The 25,318-nt window shown below is 40.8% G+C and overlaps 1 protein-coding gene across 1 annotated transcript; it reads right to left on the bottom strand.

Moving 5' to 3' along the window:
* Window positions 1–692: 692 nt before the first annotated feature.
* Window positions 693–20,645, bottom strand: LOC131962399 (NLR family CARD domain-containing protein 3-like). The gene is made up of 9 exons (XM_059327398.1): window positions 20,502–20,645; window positions 19,113–19,354; window positions 18,783–18,803; window positions 16,714–18,502; window positions 15,898–16,074; window positions 14,424–14,597; window positions 4,190–4,363; window positions 1,747–1,920; window positions 693–726 (listed from the first exon to the last, which is right to left on the bottom strand). The coding sequence occupies exons 1-9, from the start codon at window positions 20,630–20,632 to the stop codon at window positions 693–695; spliced, it is 2,916 nt and encodes a 971-aa protein (XP_059183381.1). The 5' UTR covers window positions 20,633–20,645.
* Window positions 20,646–25,318: the final 4,673 nt, after the last annotated feature.

Raw genomic sequence — 25,318 nt, forward strand, 5'->3', positions numbered from 1 at the left:
GACAGTTCAACTAAGATGCATGTCTTTGGACTGTGGGAGGAAGCCGGAGGACCCCCAGAGACAATTATCAGCTGACTTTGCACTTTTTTAGCTCTTTTTTCTGCAAAGAAAACTTTTGTCTGTCCTGAAAAACTCTTGAGATAAAATGTGCACATGAGGATAATAAAAGGCAAGTTTGGAGCCTAATAACAGGATTTCAGGAAGATTGAAGAAGGAAGCAGTTTAAATGACAGTTTGCTGGTTTTCACTGTGTGACAGAGAAAGTCAAAACAGAATCCTGTTTCAGTTGGTCGACTTCAGTGAAGCTTTGATTCAGTTCATACTTTAGTTTTGACAGTTTTCTCCTCCTGTCCAGGTGGAGGTTCAGGTGGAGGAGGTGTGTGAGTGTGGAGGAGTCTCAGTGTGTCTGCAGAGAGAAGGAGAGAGCAGCAGCAGAGCAGTCCACCTCCTCTGATGATACTCTGTCACATCAGAGGAACACACAGCGACCATGCTGGACTTGGCTGATCTCAGAGCAGCTCAGACTGCAGCACTCAGAGTCCTCTCCACTTGTTGTGATTCCTCCGTCAGTCACTGCTGGATGAAGCTCTCCTCTCCACCTCTCAGTAAAATGGTCAGAGATGATGCTGATGCTTCAACCTGTCTGGATCATCAGGACACAGAAGATCCTCTCAACACATCCATCACTCTGATCACTCAGAATCAGAAAACATGAGTGTCTCCCACCTGATGAGAGAAGAAGACAGACAGCAGAAGAGATAAATCAGAGTTTACAGAGACTCCCTTCATCAGCTGTCAGTCAGTGATGCAGCACATCCAGTTTAACCTCCTGAACCAGAGAATTATACAATTTACAGCCTCATTCCATCATTTACAAAGAAACTAATCATCTATTGACAGAAGATATAAATGTTGTAGTGTCCTGAAAACAAAGTCTTCAGCTTTCTGAATCAGTAAACGACTTGTTTATTGTCCAAACCTCATCTTTTTACAAAGTATCTTTACAATAAATACACAAATATAAACTTTGTAAATGTAACAACATTTTGTGATCAAAAGATTCAGGATCATTTTCATCATCACATAGTTGGTATCACTGAAAACTAAAAATTCCCAGCTTTAAAATACATTAAATGCACTGTGATCGCATTAACGTTCCATATTTCTGGAGAAATTAAACATATTTCATCTTTAAATATTACAAATGTGTAAATATGGAGTCACTTATAAAACATGTGGAGAGAACAAACAGATGGACAGATATATATGTGATGTTAAAGCCTGAGCAGTGAAACATCAGCTGTAAACTCTGGACTTCAGCAGCTTCTGCTCTGTAGAAAGACCACATGGTTACTAAATGTAATGATGGTTCTATGAAACAAGAGGCTTCAGTCAAACTGATCTCAGAGCTGTGAAAAAAGATGAACTGATCAAGTGTTTAGTGTTGAAATGAGAGAACAAACACTTTGAGATCAGATGTGATGAATGAGGACAGCTGTCTGTACATGTTGTGATGCTGTCAGCTGTAATCCACATTTATTTCCTGGAGACATGAACACAACAACTCGACACATGATCACAACAAGCTTCTGGCTGATCTGATTGGCTGACTGTTCTCTCTCTGTGTTTCTGTCACCATTCTCCTCTCACAGCTTCACTGAGAAGGTCAGAGGTTTACAGGAAATACTGGATCTTTCTCTGATACTAACTGTGTTCAGTACAATACTGCTGAAACCCTCTACTGACCTCAGAGTCTCCAGTCTGCAGTGTGGACTCTCCTTCAGGTCACACAGCATCTTCATGTCTGAATCCTGCAGCCTGTTTTCTCTCAGGTCCAGCTCTCTCAGATGGGAGGGGTTGGACTTCAGAGCTGAGGCCAGAGAAGCACAGCTGATCTCTGACAAACTGCAGTTCCACAATCTGAATAAAGAATAAATGATGTGACTTTAGAAGAAAAACATCCTGCTTGAAATCATTCAGTGTTTGATAATGTGTTCATAGCTGAAGAAGCTATAGAATAAACAAGTGTAGAAAATGGATCCATCTGGAAAACACCAGGGGTCTCATGTATTATTGCTGCGTACGCACAAAAACATTGCGTACGCTGTTTTACTGAACACGCCACATGTATGGAAAAGTGAACTTGCCGTGAGAATGTGCAGTGGAACCGCAAACTTTTGTTTGCTTCTGTCTTTTATGCTCTAAATTCAGACTACACACAACGGGCATTGTGTTTACAGTTTATAGCTCTCTGACAATGGAGGAAATGCCGTTTTCTTAATATGAGGGGATAAATGATTTTTTTCATCTATTACTATATTTTAGATTTCACCTGCATACTGCTGCTTACTTGTGCAATAATAGTATATAGAAGTCTGTATGTTTTTACGATTGTATATTTTCTTAAGTCTATAAATTTAGCTATTTTCACTATTTTTATATACATACATACCGAATTTCCCTCCGAGAATCAATAAAGTATTTCTGATTCTGATTAATATGGAGCGTACAAATCTCTCACAGATAACCTGCCTTAATTACTGTGTCAAAGTCAAGATCACCGACTGTTTCCCCTTTGGTTTAACAGATGTAAATGCTGCAGGTCACAGAGATCCATGACCACAGATCCCTCTCCCCAGAGAGAAAACGTGTGTGGGAAATCCTTTCAGAATAAGTCAGGTGTGGAGCATTTTTGATCCTGTATGTGATGTTTATTTGGGACAACAAGTTTAGTGTATCTTATAAACTGATGCATTAAAATGACTTTTGGCAGCACATTTTCCTGCCTCCACCTTGGATATCAGCATTTCCATCTCGCAAGCAGTTGCAGCAAGTTGATTTGCCATTGTTTTATCATAATCAGCGGGTATGCCTGTGATTTATAGTCATTTGCAAGTCATCTGTGTGTTGATCTGTGGGAGGAGCCGGGGCGTGGCTGGTGGCTCGTGCATGTGGATCAGTTCCATCTGATTGTGAAGTATCAAGGAAAGGTGCAGAACCTGGCGTAAGCACAGTTTGATACATCTGGAGGTGAGTTTGCGTATGTACTTTTATAGTTCTGGGAGTACGCCATCTTTCAGGATGAAAGCTACGCACTCTTTGATAAATGAGGACCCAGAACTCAACATGATGGAGGTTAAAACAAGTTGTGTGAGAACACTGACATCAGATCGGGCATGATGTAACAACGAGTATTGACACAGAGCTGGAATATATCAAACCAAACTGGGAGCTCTCCACAGTTAAAGTGTTCCTTTTCTATGTGTTGTATCAGATATTTAAACAGATGAAATGAACCATCAAATGTTCTGCTCTCCACCGTTTGTGTGTTCCCTCGTAATGCGCTGCTCTAACTGCATTTCTTCGTCAAACTATTAGAACAACAACATTCTCTTACATTCAGACTAACTTGCTGTAATTAATCTGATGTAGATTTCATCATTCAAGAGAGAGAAAATATACTTCACCTATTTTGTATAGTAGCTAGATACCAAAGTTTCCAAACATGACAAATATGTCAGAATGAACTTTGGGAGAATGGAAACAAAAGATATTTACAATATTTATTTTAGGAATAGTGGAGTCATACATTCAAAGTATCTTCAGTTTAAACTATTCAGATAGCTTCATAAGAATGCTGGAAAAAGAAAATACTAAATACATTTGTTGTTGTCTGACAGTTGAAAGAAATAGTCTGATACATTTATTATATTTAAGTATAAATGTATTTATATATATAAAAGTATTTAAGTATTTAAGTTTATGATGTAAAATATAATATTTAAATATTCTCCCTGATGCTGCTGTTGTTGTTCAGTGAATATGTTATGCTCATAATCATATTTTATTCTCATATTTATCTACTTTTATACTACTTGTGCTTTAATGATACTGGACATGTTCTGTTATTCTCTGTTTTCTGCCCAGGGACTAGAGATGGAAATGAGCTTGTCGCTGACTCTAGTACAGCTAAGAAGCTGTGCATTGTCCCTGTCAAAGAAACACATAAATACAATAAAAATGTGCAGCTCAACACTGCTCTGCCACAGTCAATGGACTAAACCAGTGAAGAAGAAAACAGACTTTAGCATTCAGATCCTCAGTGTGGATCAGTATAATATCAGCATTATGTCAACACAACTTTCACATCATATTCATCTCAGCACAGGAGGAAAACATAGTGTCTGACCTCAGAGTCTCCAGTCTGCAGTTTGGACTCTGCAGAAGATCACACAGCAGCTTCACTCCTGAATCCTGCAGCCTGTTGGAGCTCAGGTTCAGCTCTCTCAGATAGGAGGGGTTGGACTTCAGGGCTGAGGCCAGAGAAGCACAGCTGATCTCTGACAACCAGCAGTGACTCAATCTGAATAAAGAATAAATGATGTGACTTTAGAAGACAAAGTTCCTTCTTGAAATCATTCAGTGTTTAATAATGTGTTCAGAGCTGAAGGAGCTTTAGAATGAACAAGTTTAGAAAATGGAAACTCCTGAAAACACCAGGGGCCTCATGTACCAACGCTGCGTATGCACAGAAACATTGCGTACACTAAACTACTGTCTTTTATGCTCTATTTAAAACGTGTTTCATATATAAGATAAGATAAGATAAGAAATACTTTATTCATCCCAGCAGAGAAATGTAGGTGTTCCAGCAGCCAACATACACACAACACAACACAACACAACACAACACAACACAACACAACACATGTATACATACACATTCCACCTATACAGAACATGAGCCCACAATACATCGCCTAGTATAGAGGAAGTGGAATGGATGGTCCATGTGCATTAGTAGCTGTTACTCATAGATAACAGTTACAGCAAGTGTGCAAATATACAGGTGTGTAAATAAATAAACGTGTGCAAATATACATGTGCAAAAAACGTGCAAAAATACAGTTTGGTAAATACAGTATAAGCAGCTAAGCTAAAATTTAAATAAATATTAAATAAATATTCTTCTGTCCTTACTAAAAGGGGAGTCATTATAAAGTGCAATTGCAGTAGGTAAAAACGTATTCTTGAATCTGTCCTTTTTGCAGCTTAGCTGCCATAGTCTCCAACTAAAAGCACTCTTTTGTTTACACACTAGACTGTGCAAAGGACGCGTGTTGTTGTCCATAATACTCAACAATTTCTGTACCATCTTTCTCTCCATCACCACCTCCAGGGACTCTACAGCAGTCCCCAGCACAGAGCCAGCCCTCCTAATCAGCTTGTTTAGCCTTTTAGAGTCACAAGCCCTTACGCCTATGCCCCAACTGATGGCTGCACAGAAAATGGCACTTGCCACAACAGAATGATAAAACATACATAACATTTTGCTACACACATTAAAGGACCTAAGCTTCCTCAAAAAGTAGAGTCTGCTCTGACCTTTCTTGTAGACAGCCTCAGTGTGTTGCTTCCAGTCCAGTTTATTGTTCATGTGTACACCCAAGTATTTATAGCTCTCTACCACCTGCACTTCATCCCCAAGGATAGAGATGGTGCTTAATTCAGGCCTGGCCCTCCTGAAGTCCACTACCATTTCTTTGGTCTTAGTTACATTTAAAACAAGGTGATTCTCCCCACTCCATACAACAAAGTCATCCACCAGCTGCCTGTATTCTGTCTCATCTCCACCACTAATACACCCCACTACCGCAGTATCGTCAGAGAACTTTTGTAGATGACAAGCCTCAGAGTTATACTGGAAGTCTGAGGTGTATAGTGTGAAGAGGAAAGGGGGCAGCACAGTCCCCTGCGGTGCTCCTGTGCCACAAACTGCCTGGTCAGAAACAGACCTCCCCAGCCTCACAAACTGGGGTCTGTCCGTCAGGTAATCCATTATCCATGATATTGTGGTGGTGTCTACCTGCATCAGCTCCAGCTTCTCACGTAACAGTACTGGCTGTATGGTGTTAAAAGCACCTGAAAAATCAAAAATCATGATCCTCACAGTGCTTCCCGCCTTGTCTAGGTGAGAGTGGGCTCTGTGGAGTAGGTAGATGATGGCGTCCTCAAACCCCACCCTTGGGCAGTATGCAAACTGCAATGGGTCCAGATAGCTGGTCACCTGTGGTGTCAGGTGGGCCAGGACCAGCCTCTCCAGTACCTTCATGATGTGTGATGTTAGGGCCACTGGTCTGTAGTCATTGAGGGCAGAGGGAGAGGGTTTCTTGGGGACTGGAACAAGACAGGATTTTTTCCACAACACTGGCACCCTCCCCTGGGTAAGGCTGAGGTTGAAGAGATGCTGTAAAATGCCACATAGCTGACCTGCGCAAGCTTTCAGAACCCTGGGGCTGATGCCATCTGGACCTGCTGCCTTGTTCTGGCCTAGTTTCTCCAGCTGCCTTCTCACCTGGCTGCTGGAGACAGACAGACAGGTCAGAGAAGTGTGGGGTAGTGGTGGGTCTCGGTGGGGGTCCGAGCATGTTGGGGGGGCAGTAGGTGATGATGTATCTGTAACTTGCGGGAAGGGGGGGGGGGGGGGGATGGGGTGTAGGGTCTGTAAGGCTATCAGAGTACGGGGAGGTAGTCAAAGGCCCTGTGCTGAACCTATTGAAAAACATGTTTAGCTCATTTGCCCTTTCCTGACTGCCTTCTACCTGATTTCCTTTCACCTTGAAACCGGTTATGGTTTTCATACCCTGCCACACATGCCTTATGTTGTTCTGCTGGAGCTTGCTCTCCAGCTTCCTCCTGTATGCCTCTTTGTTTTCTCTCAGCCTCACTCTCAACTCCCTCTGTACACTCTTCAGCAACTCTCTGTCACCCTCCCTAAATGCTTTCTTCTTCTTGTTTAGTAGTCCTTTTAAGTCACTGGTGATCCAGGGTTTGTTGTTTGCAAAGCACTTTACTTTCTTTGCAGGTACCACATTATCAACACAGAAAGAGATGTAGTCTGTTATACAGTCTGTCATGGAGTCAATGTTATTCCCATGTGGTTCACAGAGCACATCCCAGTCCGTAGCCTCAAAGCACCCTTGCAGGAGCTCATTGGTTTCCTGAGACCACCTCCTGACTGTCCTTGTGGTTACCGGTTGCCGCTGTACAATGGGTGTATAGGTGGGACTCAGCAGAACCAGGTTATGGTCTGACCTGCCTAGGGGAGGAAGGGCTGCGGATCTGTATGCATCCAGTGTGTTTGCATACAGTAAATCCAGTGTTTTATTGTCTCTGGTATGGCACCTGACAAATTGGTGAAAAGTGGGGAGTGATGTAGAGAGAGAGGCATGATTAAAGTCCCCAGAGATTGCAACAAATGCATTTGGATGTTGTGTGAGTATTTTGGCAGTTACTGAGTTGATGACATCACATGCCGTGTCCACATCAGCTGACGGCGGTATATAAACAACAATGGCGACAGCACTGGTAAATTCCCTCGGGAAATAGTACGGACGCAGACTAACGGCTAACAGTTCGATGTTAGGGGTGCAGATGCGCTCCTTTACTGTAATGTGAGAGGGATGGCACCCTCGGTTATTCACAAGCAGAGCAAGCCCCCCTCCTCTCTTCTTACCTCTCAGCCTGTGATCCCGGTCAGCTCGCACAGTCATAAATCCATTCATAGTTGTGTTTGCATCCGGAATGTTCTCCTGCAGCCATGTCTCGGTGAAACACATTAAACTACATTCTCGATATTCACGCTGAGATCTTATGAGCGCTCCGAGTTCGTCCACCTTGTTCACCAACGACCTCACATTCCCCATGACGATCAAGGGGATGCAGGGCTTGAACCTTCTCCTCCTTGCTTTCCTCATTAATCCGGCTGTACATCCTCGGCGTCTTCTCCTTAGCTCTTCTGGGATTTGGTGTCCCGTTCCCGTAAAAGGTGGTGGTTTGGAGAGCGCTAACAGCTCGTCAAGCGTGTAAACAATACCACCAGCGTTGGCATACTGTCCCGACACGAGAAACATCATAAAAAGGTATAAACTACTAAAACTCGACTAATCCACTTAGTGTCCATCTCGACTAACTCGTAGGCTAAAAACAGGTGGCTTGACACGGAAACAAAACACTTTAAAACACGTAAAAACTTAAAACTTAAGACAAGCTGCTGCAACTGGCTGCCACTCTCGCGGCGCCACAACAGGTTTGCATTTAGCCAGCCCAAAAGACTAGACTTAAACTAGACACAACTGGCATTGTGTTAACAGTTTATATCTCTCTGATAATGGAGGGAAATGCTGTTTTGCACCCTTAATAACCCATTCTAAATATGAGGGGATGGATGATTTTTTTATCATCTATTATTATATTTTAGATTTCACCTGTGTACTGCTGCTCACTTGTGCAATAATATAATACTGAAGTCTGTATGTTTTTAAGATTGTATATTTTCTTAAGTCTATAAATTTAGCTATTTCCACTTTCTTTATGTACAACTATACAAAATTTACCTCCGGGGATCAATACAGTATTTCTGATTCTGATTAATATGGAGCGCACAAACCTCTCACAGATAACCTGCCTTAATTACTGTATCAAAGTCCCAACCGCCGACTGTTTCCCCTTTGGTTTAACAGATGTTAACGCTGCAGGTGGACAGAGATCCATGATGCACAGATCCCTCTCCCTGGAGAAAAAACGTGTGTGAAATCCTTTCAGAATAAGTCAGGTGTGGTGCATATTTTTTTTTTTTAAACTTAAATTTTATTTCAATTTTTGCAGCATATACAAACATATATATACAAATTCACATTTAGTCTGCTGTTTTTCATTTGTGACCTGCTTAATACAGCATTAAAGCATATACATCAAGTCAAATATGTATAAATGACATAGTTAAACCAAAGTAACACAAACAAACAATAAGTAATTAAATAATAAAATGTTAATGGAAATAAATCAAATTAAATTAAGTGAAATAAAGTAAAATAAAATAAAGGTAACATGAGATTATTGCATTAGTATGGTCATGACAGGTCTCCATCTGTTAACAAATATATCTTTTTGAAGCCTCAAGCAGTAAGTTATTTATTCCATGTGATAAATTTCCCAGACCTTCTCAATCCACATATTGTATGTTGGGGGGTCGGGTTTTAACCATTTAACAGTGATACATTTAAGAGCTGAAATCAGTAATATTTGTAAAAGATATTTTTTCCCCCTTCCAGTTATGTAATTTGGTATGAGTCCAAACATTACCATCTTGGGATCTTTATTAAAACTTTTCTGGAATACATTTCCAAGTGCATCAAAAACCTCATCCCAGAATTTTTTCAGTTTAGGGCATGTCCAAAATATATGAATATGGTTACCAATGTATGTACCACAACTTCTCCAGCATTTATCTGAGTGTGTGAGCCCCATTTTAAATATGATTGCTGGAGTCCTAAAGAATCTGATTATAATCTTCCACCTGAATTCCTGCCATGTGTTCGAGTTAGTTACTTTGTGTGCTTCAGTACATATTTCCTCCCATCCATCTTGCTGTATACCTATGTTCATTTTGTTTTCCCATTTTTCTTTAATCTGAAGAGTTTCATTGGAATCTATATCTAAAAATATTTTGTAAAAATGGCCAATAAGTTTCTTATTATCTTTACCAATTTGTAATTTTTTCAAGAATTCTTCAATTGGGGTAGGCTCTAGGATTTTAATCCATTCTTTATGCTTTGTTACGAAGTCCCTTAGTTGTAAATACTAATCCAAATCTTTACTAATGTTCTGTATTATGGTTCTGTAATTCACATCAAATAAGTTTTCCAACAGTGGGGGGATTTTGATGCCAAGGTATTTAATTCCATCTTTGGGCCATTTAAACCCACTCCTGACCTTGACAGTTTGAGAAATTGTGTTATATATATCCATGGCCATTGTTTTGTCGATATTAACTTTATATCCTGAAAAATAACCAAATGCGGAGATAGTGTCCTTTAGACGTGGGATTGTTATTGTAGGTTCAACTAAATACAGGACCACGTCATCTGCATATAATGAAAGCTTATGTTGTTCCCCATTTATTGTCAGTCCCTTTATGTTATTATCATCCCTTATAAGCTGTGCTAATGGTTCAATACTTAAATCAAACAATAGAGGTGAAAGAGAGCATCCCTGTCTACATCCTCGCTCATGGATGAATCTGTCTGATAAAAACCCGTTCACTTTAACAGCAGCTTGTGGATTGGAGTATAAAATTTGTATCCACTTGATGAATTTAGGGCCGAATTGGAATCGTTTCAACATTTGAAAAAGGTATTGCCAAGATACTCTGTCGAACGCTTTCTGGGCATCCAGTGATAATAGCATTGCTTCCTTCCCTTTAGTCTCTGGATGGGTCATCAAGTTTAACAATCTTCTAATATTGTCACCGTAGTATCTTCCAATAATGAATCCCGTCTGATCTGGGTGAATAATGTTTGTTATAATTTTATTAACTCGCCTTGCTAATATGGATGTTAATATGCGTAGATCTGTATTCAGCAAGGATATTGGCCTATATGATTCACATTTGGTAGGGTCCTTTCCTTCTTTATGTATTACAACTATTGTCGCTTCCCTCCAAGAGGGGGCCATAGTTCCAGATTGGAATGCATAGTGGTAAGCTTTTAGCAGCAAGGGTGTCACTATCATTTTAAATGTTTTGTAAAATTCATTGATATATCTGTCTGGTCCAGGGCTTTTACCATTTTTTAATGTAGAGATGGCCTGTAATATTTCCGATTCTTTGATAGGTTCATCTATTTCCTTTGCCACCGGCTCTGACAGCTGTTTTAGATTAGTATCTTTCAAAAATTGTGCCAGTTCTTTATCATCAGTGCAGGTGTCTGTATTTGTGTATAAGGATTTATAAAATTCAGCAAACGACCCTGCAATTTCATCCGGTTTTGTGACTGTTAAATTACTAGACTTTAATTTGTGTAGTATATCAGAGGATTGTTGTTTTTTAAGTCTTAAAGCCAATAGTCTACTTGCTCTGTTGCCGTTTTCGTAATATTTCTGCTTAGTGAACCTTAAATTACCTTCAGTCTTTTCCGTAGTCAGACTATTTAGATCTCTGCGTGCTTGTTTGAGTTCCTTGAGCAAACTGGGGGTTAGTGTTCTTTTGTGTTGTCGTTCCAATTGTATTATTTTATGTTCCAGTTCACGCTGTTTTGATATCCTGTCTTTTTTTTTTGCACTTGCAAATGAGATGATGCGCCCTCTAATGTATGCCTTAGCACAGTCCCATATGGTGAGGGGGGATATTTCAGGAGAGATGTTCATAACAAGATAGTCCTTTATCTCATTTATTATGAAAGTAGTAAATTCCCTGTCATTTAAAAGTGATGCATTTAGTCTCCACTGTTTGGTCATTAATCTACGTCCTATGTCCCATGATATTGCAAGAGGTGCATGATCTGATATTGTTATTGGCAAAATCTTGACGTCCTCTACCCTATGTAGCACTGCTTTCAGGGTGAAAAAAAGATCAATTCTTGAATAGGACAAATGTCTGTGGGAGTAAAAAGTAAAATCTCTACCTTTAGGGAATTTAGTTCTCCAAACGTCCACTAATCCTGACTCGTTCGACAGGTGTTTGAGTATTTTACTCATTCGAGAAATAGGTGTTTTTGATGGCGGTTGTCTATCCATATGTTGAGACATGACACAATTAAAATCCCCTCCCATTAGTAGAATACCAGAGCTGTGTTGTAATATTGTGGCAAAGACTGTAGTAATGAAACTGGGCTCGTCCTCATTTGGGGCATATATGTTCATCAGTGAGACTTGTATGCCATCTATAGATCCATTTACTAAAACAAATCTCCCTTCAGAGTCCTTATGAACATTAGTGGGTATAAAATTAACCTGTCTATGGACTAATATGGAGACTCCTCTTTTTCTACCTGATTGATGTGATGAGTAAAATGTTTTGTCTGCCCGAGATTTTTTAAGTTTATCGTGTTCTATTTCTGATAAATGGGTTTCTTGCAAGAAGACTATCTGACAATTTGCTCTTTTTAATTGATTAAGGATTTTCTTCCTCTTAATGGGACTGTTAAGACCCTTGACATTATAACTTATAACCTTCAGTGATCCCATAACTGAGCATCAGAATATGGAACAAGACAGCCCTTTGCCCTCAGATAATATACTGGTAGATAGGGAAGCATGGTAGTAGCATATAGTAGGGTGAGTATTAGTGAGAAATTTTGGAGGATGATGTAGGAGAGAAAAAATAAATAATACATAAATAAATGAATAATAATAATAATAATAATAATAAAAAAAGTAAAAGACTTACAGAAAGAAAGTAAACCCAGATATCCATAAGTGAAAACAGCAGTATACTTATAATTATGTTTAAGCATTATCATTTACCGTTTGTTTTGGAATAGGGGGAAAACAATTCCCCAGTAGCACTAATTTTTACATTAGGATCCCTAGGGAACAGAGGGATCTGCAAAGAAACAACGAACCATGAGGTTGAAAAAAAAAAAACGAACTCAACCAACAATGTCTGGTTAGTGTCTTGGGACAGGGTCCTGGGCTGCGGGTCAGAACATGCAGCTTTGCGAACCGTATTTAAATGTGTTCGCCTTTGCCTGGACATAAAGCCAAACAGGATAACAATTACTTGCTGAACCCTCAGGCTCCTGCAGAGGTACATCAAAAACACTATAAAGACAAAATCCCCATAAAGTATCTGTAGCGAAAATTATTATGTATTGTTTATAAACTAAACGTAGCAATAATATTATGGATAGATTAAATGAAAACAAAGAACAAGTCCACTCCGGTGAGACATATAGTACTAATATTAATCGTTAACTATCTGAAATGTCACAGAGTATGATCCAGTGTTACCTCCCGTGTTGAAAAAGTGCACAGTCAATTATCTGGCTCCACTGTTGGGATGACTTTTTTCTTTACGTAGTCCATAGCTTCAGTAGCGTCCAGAAACTCCTTCTCCTCGTTGTTGTGGGAAGTGTGGTGCATATTTGATCCTGTATGTGATGGTTAATTGGGACAACAAGTTCAGTTATAAAGTGATGCGTAAAAATGATTTTGGCAGCATTACACACTGGCTGCTCTATCGGTTCTGGAGAAAATGAACAATGGTGGAGTTCAGACGGAGCGTGTGTTGAGGGACCTTCTGCCATGGTGTAGGTCTCTGATCCGGCTGGTTAACAGCCACAGTGACACCTTGTTGCTGATCCCAGACCTGAGGCAACAAAAAGCTAATTTTTCCTGCCGCCAACATGCTGGTGATTTATAGTCATTTGCATGTCATTTGCGCATTGATCTGTGGGAGGAGCCGGGGCGTGGCTGGTGGCTCGTGCATGTGGATCAGTTCCAGCTGATTGTAAAGTATCAAGGAAAGGTGCAGAACCTGGCGTAAGCACAGTTTGATACATGTCGAGGTGAGTTTGAGTACGTACTTTTCTAGTTTTGGGAGTACGCCATCTTTCAGTGTGAAAGCTATGCACTCTTTGATACACGAGGCCCCTGAACTCACCATGATGGAGGTTAAAACAAGTTGTGTGAGAACACTGACATCAGATCAGACATGATGTAATAAAGAGGTATGACACAGAGCTGGAATATATCAAACCAAACTGGGAGCACTCCACAGTTAAAGTGTTCCTTTTCTATGTGTTGTATCAGATTTTAAACAGATGAAATGAACCATCAAATGTTCTGCTCTAACCGCATTTCTTCATCACATTTCACCTTCATATTACTTCTAGCATCAAACTATTAGAACAACAACATTCTCTTACATTCAGACTAACTTGCTGTATTTCATCTGATATAGTTTTCATCATTCAAGAGAGAGAAAATATACATCACCTACTTTGTATAGTAGCTAGATACCAAAGTGTCCAAACATGACAAATATGTCAGAATGAACTTTGGGAAAATGGAAACAAAACATATTTACAATATTTCTTTTAGGAATAGTGGAGTCGTACATTCAAAGTATCTTCAGTTTAAACTATTCAGTCAGTAGAAGAAAAAGAAAATACTGAATATATTTGTTGTTTTCTGACAGTTGAAAGAGATAATCTGATACATTTATTATATTTAAGTATTTTTTATGTTTATGATGTGAAATATGATATTTGAATCTTCTCCCTGTTGCTGCTGTTGTTTAGTGAATATGTTCTGCTCATAATCATATTTTATTCTCATATTTATCTACTATCTTTTATACTACTTTTGCCTTAATGATATTGTACATGTTCTGTTATTCTCTGTTTTCTGCCCAGGGACTAGAGATGGAAATGAGCTTGTCGCTGACTCTAGTATAGCTAAGAAGCTGTGCATGGTCCCTGTCAATGAAACAAATAAATACAATTAAAATCAAGTGTTTCAGAGGTTCAGAGTGAATGATCCAATGGAGGATTTTTCTTCTTATATTCAGGTTTTAATTTTTCTTTAATTTTAATTTTTTTTAAGTTTTCATCTCAGCACACGAGGAAAACATAGTGTCTGACCTCAGAGTCTCCAGTCTGCAGTTTGGACTCTGCAGAAGATCACACAGCAGCTTCACTCCTGAATCCTGCAGCTCGTTGTTGCCCAGGTCCAGCTGTCTCAGATGGGAGGGGTTGGACTTCAGAGCTGAGGCCAGAGAATCACAGCTGATCTCTGACAAACTGCAGTAATCCAATCTGAATAAAGAATAAATGATGTGACTTTAGAAGACAAAGTTCCTGCTTGAAATCATTCAGTGTTTAATAATGTGTTTAGAGCTGAAGAAGCTTTAGAAAGAACAAGAAAATATAAACTCCTGAAAACACCAGGGGCCTCATGTATCAACGCTGCGTACGCACAAAAACATTGTGTATGCTGTTTTTCCCAAACAAGGAAACTTGCCGTGAGAATGTGCGGTGGCACCGCAAACTTTTGTTTGGCGGAAAGTTCGGTATTTTATGCTCTATTTAAAACGTGTTTTATATCTAAACTTTAACTACACACAACTGGCATTGTGTTTACTGTTTATATCTCTCTGACAATGGAGGAAAATGCGGTTTTCCACCCTCAATAACCTGTTCTAAATATGAGGCGATAGATGATTTTTTTTGTCATCTGATATTATATTTTAGATTTCACCTGCCTACTGCTGCTTACTTGTGCAATAATAGAATATTGGAGTCTGTATGTTTTTAAGATTGTATATTTTTCTTAAGTCTATAAATTGAGCTATTTCCACTTTTTTATGTACAGCTATACAGAATGACTATACACTGACATCAGATCAGACATGTTGGATTCAAAATGAACTGTTTCCCCTGATTCACAACAATCATGTCACATTATGAAAAACACTAAGACAGATGTTTTTTTGGAGTCTGAAATGGTCAAAATGAAATAAATAGGACTTTCTATAATAAATAATAAGTGAGGTCAATTCAGCCACTTCTGATTGTCTCATTTCAAAGCCCAGATTGAGGCTATTCTCATCAACACACAGCTGAGTGAGTGTGAGCTCTGCTTCATCCTCAGTCCTCTTCAGACCTGGATCAGATGTTCAGAGTAAAGTGAGATGCATGTTCTCTTCATCTGAAATGTAATCTAGTAGCTCCCTGAACAAACATACCAGCAGCTCATTATTTATGCTCCTGACAGATAGAGACTTTCTCAAAGTTTTCACAGTGTTTGTTTCTTTTGATGACTATATTTAGAGAGAAACCAGCTGTTCAGGTAACCTGACGCTGCCAGATGTTTTGTTCCACAGGACCGTCTGAGAAGCCGTCATTGGAAACTGTTTGGAAAAAGGCAGACGCTTTCAAAAATGGATGGATTTTTGTGATGTGAGTCCAAGTGCAAGAGAACGGAGCGACAAACTGGGTTATAGATCTGTGCTCAGGAAAACTCAGAAAACAAAGGAACCAAACTAAATCTGAAACTTCAATTGAGGTTTAAATTCAGCAGATATACACTGTGTGTGAGCACAACACAGGAACTGACCTCAGAGTCTCCAGTCTGCAGTTTGGACTCTCCAGTCCAGCACACAGACGCTTCACTCCTGAATCCTGCAGGTCTTTGTTGTAGCTCAGATCCAGCGCTCTGAGATGGGAGGGGTTGGACTTCAGAGCTGAGGCCACGACTTCACAGTGAATCACAGAGAGTCCACCGTCAGAAAGTCTGTGATTAAAGATAATATAACATTTTAAATATAACCAGTTCTAACACTTTAATCTGATCTATTTTCATCTCACATTTAATTCATTTAATGACTCCTGTTACATTTATAGTAGAATGACTTCTAAAGATTGTAATATTATCATTTGTTGACTGATTGAAGGGGCTGAAGTTCATGTTTTGGAGCTAAAAATGGGACCAATGAACTGAAGCTCTGGAGCTCTGGTTCACTGGCGGAATGAACCTGGAGGTCCCAGCAGCTGACTGTGTGATGAGCTGCTGTCTGAGTACATCAGCTGCTAAATACAGAGACACAACACATGTTGAGCTTCATTAAATACAGCCACATTCACTATTATTAGCATGTGATTTATTTTAGGAGCCCATCTATGAGTGATGCTGGAAAAACTGGAAACATTCCTTCTATTAAATTTCCAGCACACTCCACCAGAGACAGATTATGACGTTGGCAGTGGAACATGGAGAATGTTTTCAATATGCAGGTTTAATGGTAGTTGAAGAAAACTTTGATAGTGTGCAGGTTTCATACTATGCATGTGTGTAAAGTGTGTATCTTTACTCTAACACTGATGCTTCAGCTTTACATTGTTGTATAATGTTGATGATCACATCTGGACTTACTCAGCTTTCTTGCAGTTCCTCACAGCTGGAATCAGTCTCTTTCGTCCCTCCTCTGATGTGTTGTACTTCTTCAGGTTCAACTCATCCAGAACCTCCTCTGACATCTGCAGCATGTAGGCCAGAGCTGAGCAGTGAATCTCAGAGAGTTCCTTCTCTGATCTGTTCTCTGACTTCAGGAACTCTTGGATCTCCTGATGTACTGAGAGGTCGTTCATCCCCATCAGACAGTGGAAGATGTTGATGTTTCTGTCAGGAAAGATGTAATTAATGTTCATCTTCTTCAGGTTGTTGATGGCTCTCTGGATTACTCCTGGACTGTTGTTCGTCTGACCCAGCAGGCCTCCTAACAATCTCTGGTTTGACTCCAGAGAGAGGCCATGAAGGAAGCGGACAAACAGGTCCAGGTGGCCATTTTTACTTTTAAGGGATTTCTCCATGGCTGCACTCAGGAAGTCATCCAGAGATGACACCCAGTATGTCCCCAGAAAAGCCCTCAGTACCTCTGTGTTCCTGGTGGTGTAACAGTGGAACATGTAGACTGCAGCCAGAAACTCCTGAACGCTCAGATGAACGAAGCAGTAGACTGTTTTCTGGAAGATCACACTCTCTCTTTTGAAGATCTCTGTACAAACTCCTGAGTACACCGAGGCCTCTGTGACATGGAGACCACAGTGCTCCAGGTCTTCTTGGTAGAACATGATGTTTCCTTCCTGCAGCTGTTCAAACGCCAGCCTCCCCAGCTTCAGAAGAACTTCTCTGTCAGCCTCCGTCAGCTCCTGTGGACTCGTCTCATGTCCCTCATCATACTTCTGCTTCTTCTTCTTTGTCTGAACCAGCAGGAAGTGTGAGTACAGGTCAGTCAGGGTCTTGGGCAGCTCTCCTCTCTGCTCTGTAGTCAACATGTGATCCAGAACTGTAGCAGTGATCCAGCAAAAGACTGGGATCAGACACATGATGTGGAGGCTCCTGGATGTCTGGATGTGTGAGATGATTGTGCTGGAGCGCTCTTCATCACTGACCCTCCTCCTGAAGTACTCCTCCTTCTGGGCGTCAGTGAAGCCTCGTACTTCTGTCACCCTGTCGACACACTCAGGAGGGATCTGATTGGCCGCCGCGGGTCGGGAAGTTATCCAGACGAGAGCCGAGGGAAGCAGATTCCCCTCGATGAGGTTTGTCAGCAGCACGTTGACCGATGACTTCTGTGTGACATCAGACACAACCTCCTTGTTGGTGAAATCCAGAGAAAGTCTGCTTTCATCCAGGCCGTCAAAGATGAACAGAAGTTTAGAGATGGCGAGCTTCTCTGCTGGGACCTTCTGTAATGTTGGATGGAAAACATGGAGCAGCTCCAGAAGACTGTACTGCTCATCTCGGATCAAGTTCAGCTCCCTGAACGAAAGCAGAACCACCACACTGACATCTTGGTTCTCCAAACCCTCTGCCCAGTCCAGACTGAACTTCTGCACCGAGAAGGTTTTTCCAACGCCAGCGACGCCGTTCGTCAGAACCACTCTGATGGGTCCCTGTTGGTCAGGCAAGGCTTTAAAGATGTCCTGGCACCTGATTGGATCGTCGTGGACGGTCTTCTTCTTGGAAGCTGTCTCCAGCTGCCTCACCTCATGTTGGGTATTAACCTCTTCACTCTGTCCCTCTGTGATGTAGAGCTCAGTGTAGATCCTGTTGAGGAGGGTTCCACTTCCTGCTGCATCACTTCCTTGAGTCACACGTTCACATCTCCTCCTCAGACTGATCTTATATTCATCTAAAACCTCTTGCAGACCACCAGGCACTAAAAAAGGAAAAGATGAGAGGCAAAAATAAATAATAAATAAAATAAATCTGATATCTTTCAGTAGAAACTGGGACACAAAGCACAGATATTTAACTAGAAGCTGTTAAAGCAGTGAGAGTTGAACACAGAGAGCTTTCTGTGGTTCCAGCACGGACACACATGTTGATCCCTTCAGTTTAGCTGCAGACATGGCTTTGGTTTGAGGGAGCAGATCATCTCAGGTCCGCCCCTGTTGCATGTGAAACCAGCAGGAGACCAAGTAAACAAGCTTCTAAACTGGGATCAGTTTCTTCATGTGCTGCAGCTGACGAGCTGAATAACACTTCGCTGCAGCTGGAAAATGAATGTTGGCTGCACTTTCCCTCAACTGATGTTTGGTCACCTGTCCAACAAGTCCATGTTCAGGACAAGAAGTGTGTGAGAGAAGAAGGAGACACCACATGTTGTTTACAGTCTGTGCTAAATGTCTGTCTATGATAGAACAGTGATGTTGCTGCTCTCAGCTGTTTAATAGTTAGTTCATTAGTGATTAGCAAGTTCAATGAATAAGTGATGATATTTATAATGATCTTAATGCTGTTTGACACAACACATGTCACTGTAATACAACAGGTCCTGTTTTCAGACAGGAAGACATCAGCAGACAGAAGGACAGTCTTACTGGTTCTGGATATTTGTCCACACTGGGGACAGGAGGAGTCTCCTGGTGAAGCAGACTGGTCCCAGTATGAGCTGATGCACCGTCTGCAGAACCAGTGTCCACAGCTGGTAGAGACGGGATCCTTCAGGACGTCCTGACAGGAAGCACAGCAGGACAGCTGCTCCTCCTCATCACTCCTCTTCCTCTTCCTGTCAACACATTTCTTTATCACTTAAAGGATTTCTTCATTGTTCTTACTTCTCTTTCAATTCATCATCAGTCAAACTTCTTTTCTGTTCCACTGAAGACATTTTATTTTACATCATTGGCAATGTAGCAGTCTTTCACTATTTTCTTCAGCCAAAGAAACAGAGTTGGAATAACAGAATACAAGTAATAGGATGTATTAAATGATAAAATACCAGTTACTGTTAGAGAGTAATAGATTACTCTATTAATCTGTTTTTGTCTTGTTTGTCTTTTACAGGCAGGATTTTAAAACAGTTATCATTTAATTCGGTCTAGTTCTTTATGAACCTGGTTGAAGGGTGTTGGAAGGGGTCCATTAAATTTAGGGGCAGATTAGAATCACAGGGCCGATATACATATGAATTATTGTTAACATTGTGAGACGGACTCGTTTTTTTGTTTTATTTGTTGACACATTGACATGAGGCATGCTTCTCCCACCAACAGAGTCTTTTATTCTAACTTCCAGATTCTGTTTTCTGTCCGTCTCTGTTGTAAACTATCAGATGAAGACAAACAGAGTCACATCTTTCAACAACTTCAACATTTAGTCAAAGATATGAACATTTTCCTGAAGAGTAAAATCTGAAATAGATGTTTTGTGTTTTGTTCCAGAAAGACAATCAGTGTTTTGTGGTGATAAAACTAAGATCCATTTTAGTGTGAAACAGTTCTGCAGTAATCAGTCTGCATCATCAGTATTAATAAAAACCAGTCTCTTACTTTGTGTTTGAGGGACCAGGTTCAGGAATGAAGTATGGACGATTATCTTTGGGCCGGTCAGACTTCATAGACTGACAGCCAGAAACTACAGGCTCTGCTCTCTGTCTGTACTGAAATCTGCAAACACAAAATACGTTTCAGTCATATCACATGAATCATTGATGAATTATCATTATTTCAGCTCTAAATACACAAACTGCTGTTCCTGCAGATTATAAGGAGGTTTAAAAGTTTGTATTAGTGCTCTAAGATTGGATTACAGGTTTTCTAGGTGACTAACAGCTGTCACTGATATGAAGAGGAAGATGGAACAAATGATTTCTCTTTGTGTCACAACAAAAACACTGAAATGAGTCATAGAAATGAGTTAGGATCAGTTCTTACTTTGTGTCTGAGGGTCCAGGTTCTTTACTGAAGGTCATGGGTAAACGTTTGGAGTGGTCACTCTTCAGAGACAGACAGCCGGATACTACAGACTCTGCTCCGTCCTCCTCTTCCTCCACACAACCACTCATCTTGTGATCTGAAGTCAGTCTGAGAGGGAAAACAGCAACACTGACTGTTTACTGACAACACAAGAATCAAGACAAACAGGTTTGTCCAAAGGTTACACAAGACTGAGAGAACAGGAACACACAAACCTTTGCACTTCTATACTTGTGAGAATACTGACTTACATAACCCATTCCTGAGCCCCTTACCATCACATGCCTAACCCTCAGCTGTTACCCCTATACCTCACTCTAACCTGAGCCTTAACACCCAGTCTGAACCCTCAAACAGGTTCTGAACGTCTGTCAGTGAGTGAGTATCTGCCAAAATGTCCCTGCTTTACAAAACTTTCCTCACTCAGCAGGATGTACAAGAATACACACACACAGCACATTTAAGTCAGTTTTCTTTAAATCTGTACTTGTGTTCTTGGGTTGCTGCAGGTTAATTATTGTGTATATTATTCACGTGACGACAGTCACGTCTTTGTGTCGACAGATGAATCAAGTAGAGTCAGGTTTCTCTCTTTGGGCTGTACAGGAAATACCTGTTAGATTAAACTCAACAGAGACGTTGACAGTAAAATATTTTAAATGTCAGATAAACACTCACCCCGCCTCAGCCACTTCAGTTTTCCTCGTCCTGCTGTGTGGACTCAGAGTGGAGTCTGAGCTGACTGAACTCTGTGTGTGTTGGTTCCCTCCCTGTTCTCATGCACCTGGATCACCTGTTCAGTGCTGCTCCTCCCCTCTCCATTTACAGGAAATCAGGCTGAGTTTACCTGAGGTTTGTGGGTGTGTGTGGTGCTCACACAGATTCACTTTTTAACATGATGAGCATCTCTTTCTGCTTCAACAGCTGAAATAAAAGGAGTTTTGGTCGTAGATATAGCTGTGTTATTGTCTCATACATCATCATACATATGTTAAAAAAACAACATATATTTACAAACAGATAAAAACAACTTTTTTATCTTCAACTGAAAAAAGAAATTCCTGTTATTCCAGAATCCTTAAAGACTAATCTGAAGATCGAGATGAAAAATAATTTTGCCAGTTGCATGTAGAAAGCTATATAAACCAAGTTATCTTAGTAGAAAAAGTTACCAGCTGAGTAAACCCATTACTGAAGATAGTTAACTCAATGTCATTAAACCTACTTGTGTTAGTGAATTAGACGATTTTTTAAAGATCTAAACATGTTTTCAATGTCATAGATGGCAGATAAAACAGCTAAAACTAGAAGAAGTTACCAGATTAATAGTAAACCACTATCAGCAAACCAACTTTGGTTTTGTTAGTGACTGTAACTAGCTGACAAATACAGTTAGCAGCTAACTTAATAATCTTGTTTAGTAAACTTAGCTGAAAACACACAGCTTTTACCTCTTTTTAAAAACAGACGGGCTAACAACCAAAGTTAACTAACTTTTATAAAACTTATTCTAATAGTTAACTTAAAATACTCACATAGATGGAATAAATAAACATGTTTTCTCTTCGACTGCAGTAAAAAACATCCTTCAGCTTGCTCCCATACTGCTTCAATTACACCCTAAACACCGGGAGTTACCGTTTCTGGAACATTTTCCGTTACCACATCCGCCTACACTGCTTTTCAAAATAAACTTGAACGGACAAACAAAATAAAAGCTTATGAAGTAAAACTTCCCAGCTCCTCCTAAAGTTCAGCTTGGAGTAATTTATCTGACAGTTGTAATAACATGTGAAACACACAGCTTTTACCTCTCTTCTCCAAAGACAGCCGGTGGAACAACACAGCCGAGTTCACCCAGAATAAAAGACGTTAGCTAACGGGAGGCTAAGCTAGCTGGCTAACGGTTCCCGCTATTTCAGCCCGTTAGCTTAGCATTAGCTTGTTATAAACCGTCCTGAGTTGGTTGCTTTGTCCCAGTTTTCTGAGCTTTCCTAAAAATGAAACAAAAAAAACAGACAGCTCCGGGATGGTTTGTTGTCACTCCGCTCTCATCCATCGAACCTTCTAGAAGCTTCCACACAAACACAAGCTGCCAAAAGTCTAAATAAATAAACAAAGACTCAATAAAGAGCTTACACATTCATTTAATATCCAATTATATGTGCCAGAAATAATATTAAACAATGTAGGCATTCATTGATACAACAAAACATGAATGTATATAATTATTTTATTTTCCCCATTGCATGTTTCTTCTTCTCTCATAAAACTTCTTTATTTTTGTTTTATTTTTCCTCTATTTATTTTCCCATAATTATATTCCTATATATTATTTTTCAGTGTCCAATGAAAGCACCTTGCTATTTATATTCCTTTTTTTTGTCTTTGTTTAAACACTTATATTAAAAATTAAATGAAGGCAATTATTCATATAATGCAACATAAATGTATAGTCTGTTTTTGTTTATTAAATTATTTATATATTATTGTCCCTTTGCATTTCCCCCCTTGTCTCCTCAAACTTCATTTTTTTGTTTCATTCATTTTTCAAACATGCAGCCCTGGCCAGCTCCACTCCATCCCATCAGGAGCGCTGGTCTATGGTCAGTGCTCGCAGCAAAAGAGGGAGACGCTCCTCAAATGCGCCTCCTCACCACACCATCCAGCTGCAGAACAGATTTAACATTCTGGACCTGCATGACTTTCCTCTTTTGGCTCATCCTACATCCAGTGACCCCTGCAGTCCCCCGCTGGCGCAGAACCCTCCATCGGTCACTCCTCGCCCCAGGTTTCGCCGCTCCATACCGCAGTTTACACCTGCGCCGCAGCGAGATCCTGCTCCTCACTCTGTCCGCACACCTTCATCCACTCCTCCACCACAGTTGAAGTCTCCCTCACCAACCATGCTCATCATTGGAGACTCGATTGTGAGAAATGTGGGAAATAAATCGGCAAAGACATTTTGCTTCCCCGGTGCTAAGTTGGCAGACATCCAGGAAAAGTCTGCTAGCATCCTGGACACACACACACACGCCCAGGATGTTGTCATGCACGTTGGCTGTAACGACATTCCTGAGCAGTCCTCCGAACTGCTCAAACGGGATTTTAATAAACTTCTTGACTCCCTCGAGGCCCACGGCAAGCGAGTTTTTATCAGCGGACCCATACCTCCTCACAACTGAGGTGTCGCTCGTTTTAGCCGCACACTGAGCCTCCACACCTGGCTGCAGTCAACATGTGCAGCCCGCAACGTAACTTTTATTGACAATTTTAATCTCTTCTGGAAACGCCCATCTCTTTACCGGCATGATGGTATCCATCCAAACGGCCGAGGTTCACGGACTCTCACTGACAATATCTTTTACTCCGTTTGGACCTCTCCCTCGCACTGACTATCATCACCAAATCATCCGCACCTGGTCAGCGCAGGTCACCACAGGCAAGCCTCCCCCTCCCCCTCCCCAACCTCCCCACACGGGGGAGCTAGCCCATACAGAGCTGGCTCCCCCGTGTGGCGAGGCGGGCTTACTACTGCTCTGCCCAAACTCCCTGTTATTCCTCCCCTACCCATTCCAGTCAGAATAACAAACAGACGCTCATGCCCTCGCAATAAGACTCTGAGCAACTTGACCTGCCTCCTGCAGGTCCCCATCACCACACCTTGTGAGCGCACATTCGGCACGAACATTAATCTGGCCGTGCTGAATGTGCGCTCTCTCTCCAATAAAACCTACATCATAAATGACTTAATTACAGATCATAACCTGGACATTTTTCTTCTGACAGAGACATGGCTTGGCACCGATGCACCAGCTGTTCTCACTGAGGCCTGCCCACCTAATTTTAATTTTTTATTTTCCTCAAGGGGGGTTAGGAGGGGAGGCGGTACTGCGTCACTTTTAAGGGAAACGCTGAACTCAAAAGAGGTTTCTTTTAACAGTTACACATCATCTGAATACCACGCCTTTGTTTTTAGCAGCCCTCCAATTATCTGCATCACAGTTTACAGACCACCCCAATATTCTTCGTCTTTTATCAGTGAATTTTCTGAATTTTTATCAATCATCCACACAACTTATAACAGGGTTTTAATAGCTGGTGATTTTAATCTACATGTTGACATCATCTCGGACACAATGTCCAGAGAATTTTTAAACCTTTTAAGCTGCCTAGATTTTAAACAGCACGTCGCACAGCCAACTCACAACAGAGGACACACCCTGGACCTGGTCATAACCTACGGCCTGTCCGCTGGTGTGTCCTCTGTTGTGGACCTGGCTGTGTCTGACCACTACTGTGTGTATTTTAACATCGCCAGTTTTAACCCTCAGGAGGCCCCGGTGAGAACAGTGAGGAAACGTTACCTGCACCCTGTGATTTTATTGTTGACAATTTTAATTCCAAACTAAAATCAACACTGGACTTAGTGGCTCCACTTTTAACTAAAACTGTAAGAACAAAACCTGTACCACCCTGGAGAACCGCTAACGTCAAAAAACTAAAAAGAAATTGCAGGAGTGCAGAGAGAAGGTGGAGAAAAACTAAATTAACAGTCCATCATGAAATACTACGTGAACAACTCAAAACCTACAATAACGCAGTCAAACAAGCAAGAATTTCCCATTTCTCGAAACTCATCACAGACAATAAAAACAACCCCAGGTTTCTTTTCTCCACCTTCGATCTTTTAACCAACACTAGTTTTAATAAAGCTCACATGACGCCATCAGAGGTCCTCTGCGAGGACTTTGCAGACCACTTCAGAAGTAAGA

Source organism: Centropristis striata, chromosome 23 (genome assembly GCF_030273125.1).
Source record: "Centropristis striata isolate RG_2023a ecotype Rhode Island chromosome 23, C.striata_1.0, whole genome shotgun sequence".
Lineage (NCBI taxonomy): Eukaryota > Metazoa > Chordata > Actinopteri > Perciformes > Serranidae > Centropristis > Centropristis striata.